General features: G+C 34.7%; 1 protein-coding gene and 1 pseudogene across 1 annotated transcript; one reads left to right on the plus strand and one right to left on the minus strand.

Moving 5' to 3' along the window:
* Positions 1-1,002: 1,002 nt before the first annotated feature.
* Positions 1,003-1,353, plus strand: LOC143563285 (transcription initiation factor TFIID subunit 1 pseudogene; annotated as a pseudogene).
* Positions 1,354-2,485: 1,132 nt separating this feature from the next.
* Positions 2,486-5,492, minus strand: LOC143563278 (uncharacterized). Its single transcript, XM_077050858.1, has 5 exons — positions 5,348-5,492; positions 5,190-5,263; positions 3,754-3,886; positions 3,386-3,661; positions 2,486-2,816 (listed from the first exon to the last, which is right to left on the minus strand). The coding sequence occupies exons 1-5, from the start codon at positions 5,465-5,467 to the stop codon at positions 2,580-2,582; spliced, it is 840 nt and encodes a 279-aa protein (XP_076906973.1). The 5' UTR covers positions 5,468-5,492; the 3' UTR covers positions 2,486-2,579.
* Positions 5,493-15,819: the final 10,327 nt, after the last annotated feature.

The following is a 15,819-nucleotide window of genomic DNA, read 5'->3' on the forward strand; positions in this document are numbered from 1 at the left end:
TGGTTGGTGACATGCCAAAACAAACAGTTAGAATTAATTTGTTAACAATAATTCAATTTGTACATGTCAAAACGGGTCGGTCTGGCTTCAATTGTCCATAATTTTTATAAATATATAGAAGCTTTGTGCATTTAATAATTTACTTTGCTGGACTCTACTCGTTTGACTTGTTTTTTGCTGAAATTATTTCGTATCGTTTTTGATACACAGGCTTTTTTTTGCTGACATGTTGGTTTCGTACATTTTTTAAAAAAGTTTATACTTTTTTAACGTGTCAAGTAGAAATTGCCTTTGTGTATATCAATATAAATCTCCCTTATGGTTGAAGTACGTATGTATTAATATTAGAGACTGGTCAACGATCAGCCCGTTTCTCCTTCAATCTTTAGATAAGAAAAAGTTACCACCCTTATTGTGAAGTTTTTTAGCTTTATAAGAGTTTTAATATCCAAAAAGTTATCTTTTTTAATCAGAAAACTGTAAATTCAACCAATAAATTGTCTGGAAAGACAATTATTCTTGGTATCCATTGCTCTGTTATATAAAAAAATAATTTGATTTGACACGCTCCTATGCAAACGTTTAGTGTGTTTATCTATGTAATGTTAGTTACTTGGCTAATCGTTAGTTTGTGCAGCATCATCTTGTTCGTTTGTTATTTAACTTCGTATATACGGAAGGTTATGAGTTGTCTCTTTTTAACTATTAAGTCAGACTACCAACAGTTAGTTTAATACCTGTTTCAACCATTTTAAAATATGCCTACTTTTGCCCTTAAATAATCTGATTATGAAAAAATTTATGGGTCAAATGTTAATATTAAACTTATGTTATTTTAGTAATAGTATGAATTTTCAAAATTAAATGATCCTAAAGATTCTGTAGTTTTATGCATTACTCGGGGCAAGTTTAAACCCGTTAGATCCATTTTCTTGTTTTTAGTTCTAATAATAATAATGGTGAAGAAGAAAAATTGATTGCTATAACTTTATATTTATACAGGTCGGTTTGGCTAATGTCTTGGAGAAAATTATCGACACTCTGAAGGCAAATGAAGTGTCGTTTCTTTTCTTAAAACCCGTGACTAGAAAAGAAGCTCCGGATTACCTAAGAATCATCGACCGACCAATGGACCTGGCGACAATGCGTGAGAAAGTCAGAAAGCTGGAATATAAAAGCCGCGATGCGTTTAGACACGACATGTGGCAAATCACATACAACGCTCATAAATACAACGATGGAAGGAATCCGGGGATCCCGCCATTGGCGGACCAGCTTTTGGAGCTTTGCGATTTCTTGTTATCGGAATATGATGAGATCTTGACTGAAGCTGAGGCGGATATAGAGGAGTGAATGTGATGTGATATGTTTGTAGAAGTGTAAATGGTACCCTGTAGTTTAGTCGGAAGGGTAAAAGAGTAATTTCACACTTGTGGGGTGATGGGTATGGTTTTATTTAGAGACTATATATATGTAGAGTATAGTTTGCATGTTTTGTAAACCATTTAGTTTTTGTACTTTTTTAATGATGGTGGCAAAATGAGGGATGAGAAATTTAAATTATTAACATATCTACCCCATGCTTGATAACTTTATGGTGCTCCATCAGATCTCTAACCGAGAACCCGAATATAGGAGTAACTTTACACCGACGACTAATATGATCCCACAACACCGCTTCAACCATACAACCGGTAGTAATATGGTCTACTGATTCAATGCCAGCGTCACATATAATACACTTGTTACTCGTAATGAATTATATCCATTTCTGCTCTCCAACTATGAATATTACTCTTCATCGGGACCCACTTTCTCCATGTCATAGCATAATTATTACTAAAGGGTAAAAAAAAAAACTAACCGAATATTTTTTTTATTCTTAGAAGTTAAACTGTCTAGATAATAGTTTTTTGTAATATATATATAATTTTTTACAAAATCATATAGGTTAAGTTGAAATTATATAGTGTGACTAATGATATTATGCCAAGTTCGTTATTTTTGGATAAAAGTTAAAATGTCGAGTTTATTACAAGTGGTAAAAAAATATTATCTAAACTTTTTACTATTTTAAAGATTAAATGCCTAGATAGACATAGCTTTTCCGTAATACTACTATTTTCAAAATCCGTTATTTTTAGTAAATTATACATTCTAGTTCGTGTTCGTTCGTTTTAACTTGAAACTACCCATTTAAGTTACACGGCCAGATATCCATTCGAGTAAAAAAAATTTAAACACAAGCTAGGTTATTATCAAATTCTTATTGTTTATATTTTCCTATTTTCATGCATTGTTTTCTTATAAACAGTAATATTTGTTTTCGTATAAAAACTTTACCCACTCAACAGGTCTCTATCAGATGCCGTCACATCAATTTCTATCTTTACTTTTGCTTTTTTCTAATTCTAATTCACATTCACTTTATTTTTAAGTAACTAAAATTTTAAATTGTCAAATTCAATCAATATCACAAACAACTTGATTATGAACAAAACCAACACCAATTAGCCAAAACTCCAAACATCAACATCCCACAAATAAATAATATCAGCAAAATACGCAAAAAAAACCAATTACACCAATGCAATACTGCTCTCACCACCCGGAGGCTTGCGCGCGCTTAAGTAGTCTCGGGTCTCCGCTTTCCCATCAGCAAAAATATCACTCCCACTCATTTCCCGAAGCTTCGCTGAACTCAACGGCTTTTCCACGCCAACCGAACCCTCATCTCCTTTGAAAATATTATTCCCCGACAGCTCGGTTAGCTTTTGGTTTGGGATCTTTTTCGCTGTCTTGATCACCGAGTCTCCCTAACCAACACAACCGGTTGTAATATTTAAAAATGTATACAATAATATTTGGATGTTGTTTGAAACTTCTAAATAATAATAATAATAATAATAATAATAATAATAATAATAATAATAATAAATAGACTTGGCATGATTATATATGTGTGTGCATATATAAGAGTGTGTTCGATTCAGAAACGAGAAATATGTTGAGAACCACGAGAACTGCATAAATCCACTTGTATCTCTTGCTTTAAGTGTTACATAAAAAACGGTTGAATAAACGCCTGCCCACTATCTCATTAAATCATTAATAATGTGCAATGTACAAGTGATTTATGCGGTTCCTGTAGATTCCAAAACAAATCTATGCATATACATACACATTGTATATCAATCATTTTCTTTTATTTTAAAAACGTTTACGATTAAAAAATCAAAATGGTTCACTTGTTAAGTTTTTGCGCAATATTTAGTGTTCTCCGTTCCATTGTATATATGCGTATTATATATACAAACACACACACAGAAACGTATAGACACACGCATGTATAAGTAACATAAGAAACTATGGTGGATATACGTACATTATTGGGAGCGGTTTCACCAATGGTAATAGACTCCCTCAAAGCCGGTGCATGGGCAGCCAATGGGTGGGGTTGAATTTCAGGTGGCGGTGCAAAGATGTTATGTCCGCTAAGTTCCTTATTCTTCGCATCCGAAATTTGTTTCTTCAACCGCGCTTCAGATTCACTGTCCAACGTGCCACTTAACTCCCGTTGCTTGGCTTCAGAGATTGACTTTTTAGGAGACACGGTTTCTTCATCGCCAAATGATATGTGACTGATTCCAGCAACCGCTTGCTGGTTATTAACAAAACAAAATTAATACTTTATATTTTTTTCAACATTTAAAGATAATAAGTTAATAGCTTGTAAATGGTCAAATGGTCAACCTGATACATTCGAATGCTGGTTGGGTTTGATGGGATGCCATTTGCAGCATCGGTGTCTTCTGCACCGTTTTCTCCGGCTGCGAATATACCACTTCCGGTTATCTCCTTTAACTTGAACCCTGAAACAGGTTTCCTGAAACAATATGCACAAAGTTTTATTTAAAATATATATATTTTTCACAGGCGAAATGGTTTACAAATCAAGTTCAAGTCTTCTGAGGCAGCCCGTAGTGGGCGAGCAAAGTGATAGTTTTGGGGCGATAACCATTTTCAACCCCCCTCCCCCGGGGCGATAAGAGGGGGGGGGGGATGAGTTTTCCTCGCCTGTGTTGTGTGTATTATTGTTATTATTATTATTATTATTATTATTATATGTGTGTGTGTGTGATATATATATGTATGAGGCTACAACACCATTACACCCCAAAAATAAAAACCTACCCTTTGCTGACTGGGCGCCACATGGCGCAAATCGCCTCATTTCGATCCCCTTTTCTAAAAGTCGAGCTTGGCCCGTGAATTGTTTTCAAGCTCGAGCTCAGCTCACTTATTATTTAGTAATAATTAACTTATATAAGTTTTTAATACTTTTTATATATTTTAAGAAAAACTTTAAACGAGCCAAAGCTTGGCTCGAGAACAGCTGTGCAATGTGAAATTAATTAATACATAGAAGTCCATAAAAGGTAAACTTTAGAACAACACAAGACTCAAGTTCAGGCTCGATAACTAAACAAGCAAAATCCTTTTTTTTAAATTTAACTGTCAATGGATTTCCTTTAATTTTTATGTACCGATAATCATGTACTTGACTATTAAATCTAGAACTGATTGTTTTATCAACTTCACTCTGATATCAAAATGCAAATTTTATCGACTTGACAAATATTTAAAAAATACACTTCAAAAAATAGAAGCTTTTTTTTAACCGAATACCGCTACCTAACATAACTGGTACCATTACTCGGTTTTCATGTTATTGGTATCGATACCATTCGGTTTCATTATATTTAATGGTATCGATACCAATCAGCGCCTTACCAAACCGACCCAACACAATCGGTACCAGTACTCTTTTGTTATTTTAAATAATAATAATAATAATAATAATAAACAAGAAGATATTATTATTATTATTATTGTTAATAAACAGCATATTAAATTTCACACATTTTCGGTGCCGATCTCATCCTACTACTCCAAATAATAATAATAATAATAATAATAATAATAATAATAATAATAATAATACCGATTCAAAAAAATCAGTTGAATTTCTCACATTTTCGGTACCGATCTCATCCAAATCACTAATTGTAATTCTGCCACTAAATCTGGTAATAATATATTATCATTATAATAATAACATCAATTAATAAACAGCATATTAAATAAACCAACTAATAGATCTAAAACATACAAACAACGAAAGCTACCTCTTATTCAAGCTCTCAACTTCTTCATCAGTAACCTGACCTCCAAACACCACCTTACTTATCCCATCCGACGGCTACAATTCATTTCATCAAACATCATTTATTATTTAACTAACAAAATGTAATAAACTATAACATGTAATTATTAATATTATTACCATATGAGAACGGTTGGATGATCGCTTAACGGAGGAGAGTGAATGAGTTTCCGACCAAGTTAACAGATCGGCGGTTGAAGCGTTGGGTTTTCTCACCGGAGTATTATTATTATTCGCCATTGTTGTTGTTGTCGTCGATGATCTGAGTGTTTCAAATTCTAAACGACGGCGTTTTAAGTGTTTGTTTGTTTCAAGTGTTATTGATGGATGGACTAATTTTTTTGAAAATGTGGATTCTAACCATTTAACATCCTTCACCTTTCCTACTATTTATATTATTGTATAGTTATGTATTTGGTCCCCTAACTATACTTAAAAGTTATAATAACTATTCCAAAAATCTTGACAATTAAGAAAGTCTGCTAGGTGCATAAACCAGTTTAAAACTAGAAACCAGTTCGGTTTGGATAAAAAAAATTCAAAAGCGGTTTATGACCGGTTTTAATTCTGGTTGAAACCAGTTGCACGGTCGGTTTCGGTTCGAGTTTTGACTGGTTTTTGCCTAGTTTTGGATTGGTTACCTGGTTTATACATAATCAGTTTCAAACCGATTTGATTTTGGTTTGGTTAACCTGGTTTATTTTCCCACATCTACTCACAAGCTACAACCAAGCTCAAGCTAAGCTTTGGCTCATTTATATAAATGTACACTAGATCGATCAATTGATCCAACCTTAATTGAGCTCCCTCGTAAGTCAAGACAAGCCGAGCTTGAACCTAGTCAAGCTTAGGCTCGGCTCGACTCGTGTACACCGTGCGCACTTAGTTACACGATGACTATCGCATGCAATATAAAATATTTACTACTCGTATTAGCTAAAAGTTATAACAATATGATAATTAACTATTCGTGTATTTAACACGCTTTGATTTAATATTTGCTTAAGCATTTTTTTTTCTCTACACGATGTTTTATTTCGAACAAGTGATACAGTCTCTTTTTGACATTAATTGCTAGAAAAAAAATACTTCTTACATTTAAATAATCAACGTAAGAGTTAAGACCAGTATCTTACTAGTTATTAACTCGAAAACAATTAGATAACAAGAATAAAAATCAATTCACCAACCCAACTTTGTTGTATTAAGCCATATATATGTCAAATATCAAATCAGGTTTCTCTCACATATGGTTACTATTCATCAATATACTTTAGTCTAAGCTTATATCACAAAATGTTATATATATTAACAATTTTACACGTATCATTACACTTGTTTTCGCTTCTCCACATTCATCTTTATGACTTTATCCACATGCCTTGCTCCACAATCATCATCGGTTGAACCACCGGGATCTTTATTGAAGAATCTCATCTCCCGTCCAATTCGACCCAGAACTTTTTTTAGACAATTGAAAACTTCTATAAAATTATCCAAATGATTTACAATGAAGTGGCAAGTAAGCCGGTAACAAGCTGCGTCGCAACCCCATATTGGATAGCAAACTTAATCATACTAAAAACAAAGTTTCGGTTCTTATGGGCCGATAAATTACTATGCACGACTTTCTGAACTCTGTTCAAAAGGCCCATGATATCTGGAGCTAAGAAACCAAAAGTGTCAAAGGCAAATAGGATAAACACATGTTAATTATCCAAACAAGCTCTCTCGTGTTTAGCAACCTTTATCTTATGTCCTTGCTTTTAAAAACTTTGATAAAATGTGTAAGAATTGAAACTCTTGTGATCACACTTGATAAATGTATATTATATGAGGGCAAACATGTAATATAGGAAAACATGTATTCATGATCACTCAAGGTATACAGTTAGCTGGCAGTGGGAGTGGAGTACTAAATTTTGAAAATATGTTCCGCCTGTTTGGGGCTTTGCTTTTTGGAGAATATGTGCTTGCGACTGCCAGATTTGTGTCTCCTTACTTTATTGTGTGTTTCTTAAATTGCCCTTCTTCTATTTGCATTCTTTTAAATTAGCCCTGAATCGGTTAAAGGTATAATATGTTTGGTTCACTTAAAAGACTTAATTTAATGGTGTATGAAGCTTTATAATGGGCAAGTTTCAGAAACATGTCGAATGATTTAGAGGCTACATTTGAATCGATTATACATTTTTATGACTCAATACAGATTACCAAACAACCCCTAAACTTGAGTACCCCGAATTGGTTATTCTTAATGTAGAAGTGATATGCGTTAAAAATATAACGAACTTTAGGTAAAAACTTCTAGTTAATGTTGATTAGATGTAGTGGATAAAGAAACACTTGCAGTAATATCTTGTTTATAGAATCAACACGTGTTTATCCTTTTGTCTTTGACACATTTGGTTTGTTAGCCCCAAAGGCCGTTGACTTTTTGAACATGGTTCAAAGGGTCGTGCATAGTAATTTATCGGCCTCTACAAACCAAAACTTTGTTTCTAGTAGGATTGAGTTTGCTATCTAAAAAGGGGGTTGCGTTGCAGCTTGTTGCTCGTTTATCTACGACCTCATTATAATCGTCTGGATGATTTTAATGTATATGGTATAGCTAGAATTTTTATATTTTTTCTCTTCAGTTCTCTACACCAAATTGATTTTTTATTAAGTGTATAAATGAAATAAATGAATAACTGATACCATGTATATAAATATCTGTATGAAATATGAATAAATTATAACACGCATATAAATATTTGTGACACAATGCCTTTAATATTGTAATAGAGAACAAGGACTGAAAGTGTAATATTGGTATTTTAAGGTCATTTTGTAATAGTTAGGCCTTTAGTTTTAGCTTGTATTAATAACCAATTGACATCATGCAACAACTAACTATGAGTTTCACTTATGATACACCAAATTTAGCTCGATTATAGATATAGTGAACAAATTTGTCATTTGTGAGATTTTTCTCAGTATTTATTCTTTTTAAATTCATAACTAACAGTGGTATAGGAACCAACTCGTACGTTTTGTTTGGATGAGCCAGTCTTAACCAATAAGGAGGGTCACTTGTAATGAAATAAAACCATTGCAATATATGTGACCTATCCCACATCAATCGTATGGGGTTTACAGACCAAATGAACTCCTCACATACCTGTCACAAAACTATTTTTATAAATTAAGTTCTTCTGTTATACATGTTTAGTATTGTATGGTAGTCCCCACTCCACCGCCCGATTAACGACTAGCGATTTTTACAACATTGGGTGCCACAAACATTAAAACACTTAAACCGCAACAACCAGCCTAATTATAGTTTTATTGAGTTTAGATGAACTAATCAATACAAAATTTTGAATTTATAAATAAATCCCATGGGTATAATTGTATGGCTTTATGTAAATCATACATATATGTGTGGTTTTTGCAATATAAATATCAGAAATTAAGAAATAATTATAACGTTGCTATTTTTGTAAATAACTTGTTGCCAAATAAAGCCTAAATTTCCGTCTAGTACCTTTCATGAAATAGTAACAATTTTAGCAACTAATGTGTTGTTATTTTAGAATATAATAATCTGAAGAAAATTCAGTTTAATAATTTTATCAACTTTTCTAGTAATGAATTTAGCAACTATAATCAATTTATAAATTTCATATTAAAATTATAGATGAAATGTATATGTAAAAGATCTTTATAAATGCAACAAATCTTCCAACATGATTCTAAGACTTATATATGATTGCGAAAGTTTGGTACCACATATAAGCAAAATTTATATCGTTTTATGTGTCACACTTACATACCGATTACAAGTTACTGTAATCGTTTTAGGGTCATCTGGTTACCATCCTAGCATACTAAAAGCTACCAAGTACAAACTTAACAAATCTTGAAATTTTAATCTATAAAATAAAATAAAATAAAAAACTTTGATTTGTTTGAACAAGTTGACTCAATGAACACAAATGTTTTTCTCTAAACCGTAAATTACTTTAGCAACCCTAGTGATAAACTAGTAAAGGTCGACAAGCCACGAGTTGGCTAAATTAGCTTTTCACGAGCCAAGCTTGAGCTTAGCAAGTTATAATTTCAACTCCTCAAAGTAAATGAGCCGAAAGTTTTGAAGTCTTAAATCTCATATCTGATCGCGAAAGTTTGATGCCCTTCACGCCATCTACATATATACGCAAGAGATTCTATTACCTTACGACATGTCTTTTCGCAAGCGATTAATTTAGTAAAGTGAAGACGAGTTACTTATTGTCATGACAAAATTGAAACATGTCATGTCTCATTTGGATATGTTTGGCTCTCTTTTTGCTTGAACAATTAGAGCTTGATCAGTGGTCACCATACGTGTACCTTTGTACATGAAGTTATGAACAAATGAGTCAAGTGGATACCATACATGCCACATGTGTGTATGAATCTAGTGTGTGTGTATGAAGGTAAGTGCAAACTTTTTGGGGACTCAAAGCGGACTCTATTTTGGAATATACTTGTAGCTATTTTTCTTAAGTTCCTAATAATAAGTTACCATTATAACTAGATATTAACTTAGGTGTTGTTTGTTTTTCAAAGGTAAAATGTTTGCTGTCTGCGAATTATATTTGTAGACATATGTAAAAGAAGAGGTTGACTAAGAGAACTGTTTGTTTTTAACATCTATAGATTGATAAAATAAACTGGTGGTGGTGTACGAACTGTGGTAGCGGGTGGTGGTGTTTAGTGGACAGTGGTGACCGACGATGGTGGTAGACGGTGGACAGTGGTAGTGGCAGATGGTGGGTTGTGATGGTGATGGTCGGCGGTGGTGGGTGGTGGATGTTGGTGGTGGCAGACAGTGGATGGTGGGTGGTGGTGGGTGGCGGACAATGGGTGTTGGTGTTTAACCCTCTGCATGGATGCTAGTGGTGGCGGACAGTGGATGGTTGATGGTGGTGGGCAGCGGACAGTGGGTGTTGGTAGGTGGTGATGTTTAACCCTCTGCATGGATGTTGGTGGTGGCGGACAATGGGTGTTGGTTGGTGGCGGACAGTGAGTGTTGGTAGGTGGTAGTGTTCTGCAGACCTTAGAAGATTTTAGAAGTAGATGAGACAAATCTGCATCAAGAAGAGTTCCCGAAGACGTTTTTTAATGAAACGTCTTAAAAAAACAAACAATCTGCATATGACAATGCCTGCGCGCGGTTTATGCAGACATTTGTTTAGAAAAACAAACAACACCTTAATATTGACTGTATACAAATTCACCGCTATAGAATCACCATATTTTGCCACCTAAAATAGTCGTATTGACAAGCTACAAAGACATTAACATAAATAGAAGTAAGAAAGAAAAACTTTATGATCGCTAAGCAGGAAGATGACATCAGATTTTAGTATAAACAAAGTTTATCCGCTAAGCACGCCACAATTGTATACCTGTATGATTGTTATACATACACAAAAAAAGAACCGCCTTTTAACTTTTTTCCGTCTAGTACCTTTCATGAAATAGTAACAATTTTAGCAACCAATGTGTTGTTATTTTAGAATATAATAATCTGAAGAAAACTCAGTTTAATAACTTCTAGTAATGAATTTAGCAACTATAATCAATTTATAAATTTCATATTTAATCTAAGTTATGGATTCACTACTACTCATAGATGAAATGTATGTGTAACTAAAAGATCTTTATAAATGCAACAAATCTTCCAACATGTTTCTAAGACTTATATACGATTGCAAAAGTTTGGTGTCGTATAAGCGAAATTTATATCAGCTTATTGTCACGCTCACATATCGATTGTCTATCCCTTATGATTGGGTTTTATGTGGGTTCGATGTCGAAATTTCTATGGATACGAAGTCAAAAGATATGAATATATAACACTAACAAAACAATTTATACGGGGTTGGTCAAACCTCGTTCCCTAAAAGTTGTCTACGCCTCTAGCCTCAATGTAGATAGAAGTTAAAAGAAATCAAAGATACATCATTAAGAACATTGTAAAAGAGAAAGCTTCGTTTTATTTTTTATCCACAAGATGTGTTTTTTTAGGCCGATGGAAAGGTTCATTATGTCCTTATAGGGCTAGAAAATTGGATCCCTAGTGTTTAGACATGATACAACTTGTTTAGCAAAAAAATACAATATACAATTTTATACTTGTTAACCTTACGGTATTTTGGCACATTACCTTGTCAAACGGCTCTTATCCTTTGTTCTTTGTTTGTCGTTTCTAAAAAAAGATCAACCCCCCCCCCCTTCCAATGTTCCGATTACATGTATTTCAATTTATTCCAACGATCTGGCGATTATCGGATCTCCTAATATATATATATATATATATATATATATATAGAGAGAGAGAGAGAGAGAGAGAGAGAAAGAGAGAGAGATATTCAATTAAACTACACGAGAGAAGTTTGAAACATTTTGGCATGACTAAATTATGTTTCGACCCATAATTCGAGAATGTGTTATGAGTTTGTCCATCCATATACTACTTCAAGAAGATGTTAAAGTTTATCCACTAAGCATACCACAGTTGTATGATCGCTATACATACAAAATGATCCTGATTGTCCATAAAAAGATAAGCAAGAGATTTTAAAGTCTTAATCTTATATCTGATTGCGAAAGTTTGATGATTTTCACATCATCTCCGTATACAAGCAAGAGTTAATTTCTATTGCGTTACGGACATGTCTTTTCGCAAGTGATTAATTTGGTAAAGTGACAAGACGCGTTGCTTATTGTCATGACAAATTTATTGAAGCATGTCATGTCTCATTTGGATATGTTTGGCTCTCTTTTTGCTTGAAGCTTTGTATATGAAATTATGAACTAATGAGTCAAGTGGATACCATATATACATGCCATTTGTGTCTATGAAATCACCATATTTTGCTTAAGTTCCTAATAATAAGTTACCATTATTACTGGATATTAACTTAGTATTGACCACAAACAAACTCACCGCAATGAAATCACCATATTTTGTCACCTAAAATAAACAAGAAGATGCTAATTCGAAAAAAAAAACTTTATGATCGCTAAGCAGGAATATGATATCATGATATCACATTTTATATATATAGTATAACTAGCATTTTATCCCGCGTGTTGCTACGGAAATTTAGTAAAAAAAGAAAAAAAAATGTTTAAAAGACTCATAAGTTGTTTCCACAGTAAATGCAGTGCAAAAAATCATTTATAAAAACTACAGACATGCACTTTCTTGGATTCATGCAGAGATAATACAATTAAATGGTCGTTCAATAAAAAAAATAATACAATCCATATGACAAAAACTGATATTTATTAAGTTTGGCGAATTTACTTTTGTAAAATTAAGAAAATTTGTGGTTGTGGAAGATAAATTTATATCATGTTACAAAGTTGGAATGTAAACACTAAACACTTGTGTGTTAGTTTTTGTTTTTGGTTTTAACACATGATATGTTTGTGTGTTGTAGAACTCGCGTATTCCTTGGAAGTGAACGAGAAGTGTGACGTCTATAGCTTTGGGATTGTGACACTTGAGGTGATGACGGGAATACATCCCGGAGATTTGATCTCATTGATATCTAAATCAAACGTCAAAGAGTTAGCGAACATGGTGGTTCATGACCAACGACTACAACCGCCTAGGGACCATGTGGCGGATACAGTGAACTTTTGTGTTGTGCTTGCATTGATGTGCGTGAACACTAACCCTAGCTCACGACCATCAATGCGGCGTGTTTCTAACGAACCGTCGAAACTATGCCTTTTTAAAGTTTGATGACATGATAATCAAAGTTTAGTTATATAAAAACTTGGTCTTTGTTGGTATCAAACATAAAAGGATAACCAAAGCTTTTTACTCATTAATTGTATTTTTTCACCCAACAATTTAATACTTTTTATTTATTTACAAGAGTCACATTCCAAATTTATTACTTGAAAAATATACTAATTACTATCATTTAGGCTTGTTCACGAGCCGAGCCGAGCCGAGCCGAGCCCGAGCCACGGCAAGCTCAAGCTCGGCTCGATATTCAATCGAGCTGGCTTGGCTCGAGCTCGAGCTCTTAATCGAGCTAAAAATTTGAGCTCAAGCTCGGCTCGAGCTTTTAATCGAGCTAAAAATTTGAGCTCAAGCTCGGTTCGACTCGATTTGGCTCGAGTTTACCTGTAATAATAAAAATTATATGCAACCATCATGTTAAACTAAATAAATATGATGTTGAGATCAACACCAACCAAATACAAGCTAAATAAACACGTCTAATAACACCATCGAAAACAAAATATGTTCAAAAAGTCTAAACCAAACCAAATACAAAATTAAGCAGAGAAGTATTATCTATGAGCGGCGGCCAATGGCGGAGGTGAATATGAGTGGCGGCCGGCGGCGAAGGTGAATATGAGCGGCTAGGGTTAGGGTGAAAAATGAAACGTATACTGATTATTAAGTGTGTGAACTATGAAATCCCATCTCTCAGTTACTCAGTATATTGAATTATGAATATGAACTATGGAGTGAGAAAGGAAATTGGGCTGGATTAAAGGAAATCCCATGTGTTAAAATAATTAGGCTCGATAATTATATGCATGTGGATATATATACATATATAATAAATTAAAATAAAATAGTTCGAGCCAATCGAGCGAGCCTATCGAGCGAGCTCGAGTCGAGCCGGGGCTAGCTCAGGCTCGGCTCATTTAGAAATCGAGTCGAGCTAGGCTCGACTCGTTTACAATCGAGCCGATTTCGAGCGAGCTTTCTCTGAGCTCTTTCGAGCGAGCTTCGAGCCGCGAGCTTTTTGAACAGCTGTGACATCTGCCCCATCCGACCCGACCCAGGTACCCGTTTTCTGATCCGATTCTTTTTATGATTTAAAATTTAATTATTTTCTTTTAAAACTTGACATTTAAAATATACATTACTAATAATATAATTTCCTTCCTTCCCGCCTCCTTGTCCCTCTTGTCGCCGTCCCGCCTCTTCTTTTCTCCTGTCGCCGTCCCGCCCTAGTCTTGAACCCCTTTAACTCCTTGTCCTTTGTTTCTTCCCGCCTAAGGTTGTCTGCGCAGTTCCACGCGCCAGACTCCTTACAAGGAAGCCTGCGTGAAGACCGTCTGTTGCTGCGATACGCGAGGCGAACTGTCCCCGCAGCGCGCTAAGGATTATAGTTCTTCCCGCGACGCGCTTAGAATTGAAGTTCTTCCCGCGGCGCGCTTAGAATTTTAGTTCTTCCCGCGGCGCGCTAAGGTTGGTTCTGTCTGCCTTCGCGCTCGCGCACTCTTGACCTTCTGTGTCTGCCTTCGCGCTCGCGCGTTCGAGCCTTCTCGCGCTAAACCCTTTGAGTCTTTTCTTCTGTTTAATCCAGCTGTTTACTTTTGTGATGTCTTATCTTCTGTGCTGTTGACCTGACCTGTCTTATGTCTGAAAAGCCACTTTCGGCGCAGCATGCGCACCAACCCCATTGGTTGACAGAAAAAGTGACTGACATTATCTTTTGAGATCTGCTTTTCCATGCTTTGACCAATACCTTTATCTGACCCTCCCATGCCTGTTTACTGTTCCCTGTCAGCTTTCTCTTGTCCCCTGCAGCTGCCATATCTTTTGATATCTTTTGCTTTTGGAACCTTTTTGCTTTTGTTATCTTTTGCTTGATCCTGTTGAAGATCTTTTCCTCTTTTCTAGGGATTGTGTTCCCTAGGGTTTTCCTATAAATAATAATGTTATTTTCCTAACACTACACACACAAAGCACTTAAACTCTCATGTTCTCTCTTGCTCCTTGCCGTTGTTCTTCCTTAGCCGCTTCCCTCTCTGCCTCCGTCTTCCTTCCTGTTCTGCCCTGATTTCCGGTAATATATAATATATAATATATAATAATTTACTTATTAATTATGCTAACTTATAATCAAGACTTAAAACAAATCATTAAAACGATAATCTTTAATTATAGGATAACTTTGCTTGTTAAGAGTTGGTTCTTGCTTTATCTTTCACCGCACCGTTTATCAAGTGAGTAATCTCGTACCTAATCCCTTTTTTTTATTTTTAATGTTTTGGAATGTTCATGTGTTCGTACAAACTTGAGTCTTAAACTTGTTTATGAACTTTAGTCGCGCAGTATCCCATGTGTTGAGGACGTTTACTTGGCTGTTTATTTGTATGTGTGTATCATTAACCGCTTTGTTCGGCCTATTCCGAAGTTTTCATGGATCCATTAGATGAACACGGGAGACCTATCGTTTACGGTTTTCTTTGTTTACACTTGCACAGATGTTTTCTTGTTTTTGTGCTCAATTGGGAGCACGGATTGAACTATGAGCTATGATCTATTTAGGCTTGATCACAATCTGTCTACACCCTTGTTAAACACCAGACATACACGTGTTGCGCGCAGTGATTATTGTTATCTATTATTATCTATTAAACTTGATTTCTCACCAACACGCAAGTGTTTGACGTTTTATTTTAACACATGTTCAGGTTTGCTGTAGCTACATTTGGAGCTTGTGGACACGTAGGACGTTTTTACTTTTGGACCTAGATTAAAATGTATCAAGACAAGTTATTGTTGTTCGAAT

This window comes from Bidens hawaiensis, unplaced genomic scaffold, assembly GCF_021521415.1.
Source record: "Bidens hawaiensis isolate Kalapana, Puna unplaced genomic scaffold, B.hawaiensis_p1.1 tig00021352_1, whole genome shotgun sequence".
NCBI classification, from domain to species: domain Eukaryota; kingdom Viridiplantae; phylum Streptophyta; class Magnoliopsida; order Asterales; family Asteraceae; genus Bidens; species Bidens hawaiensis.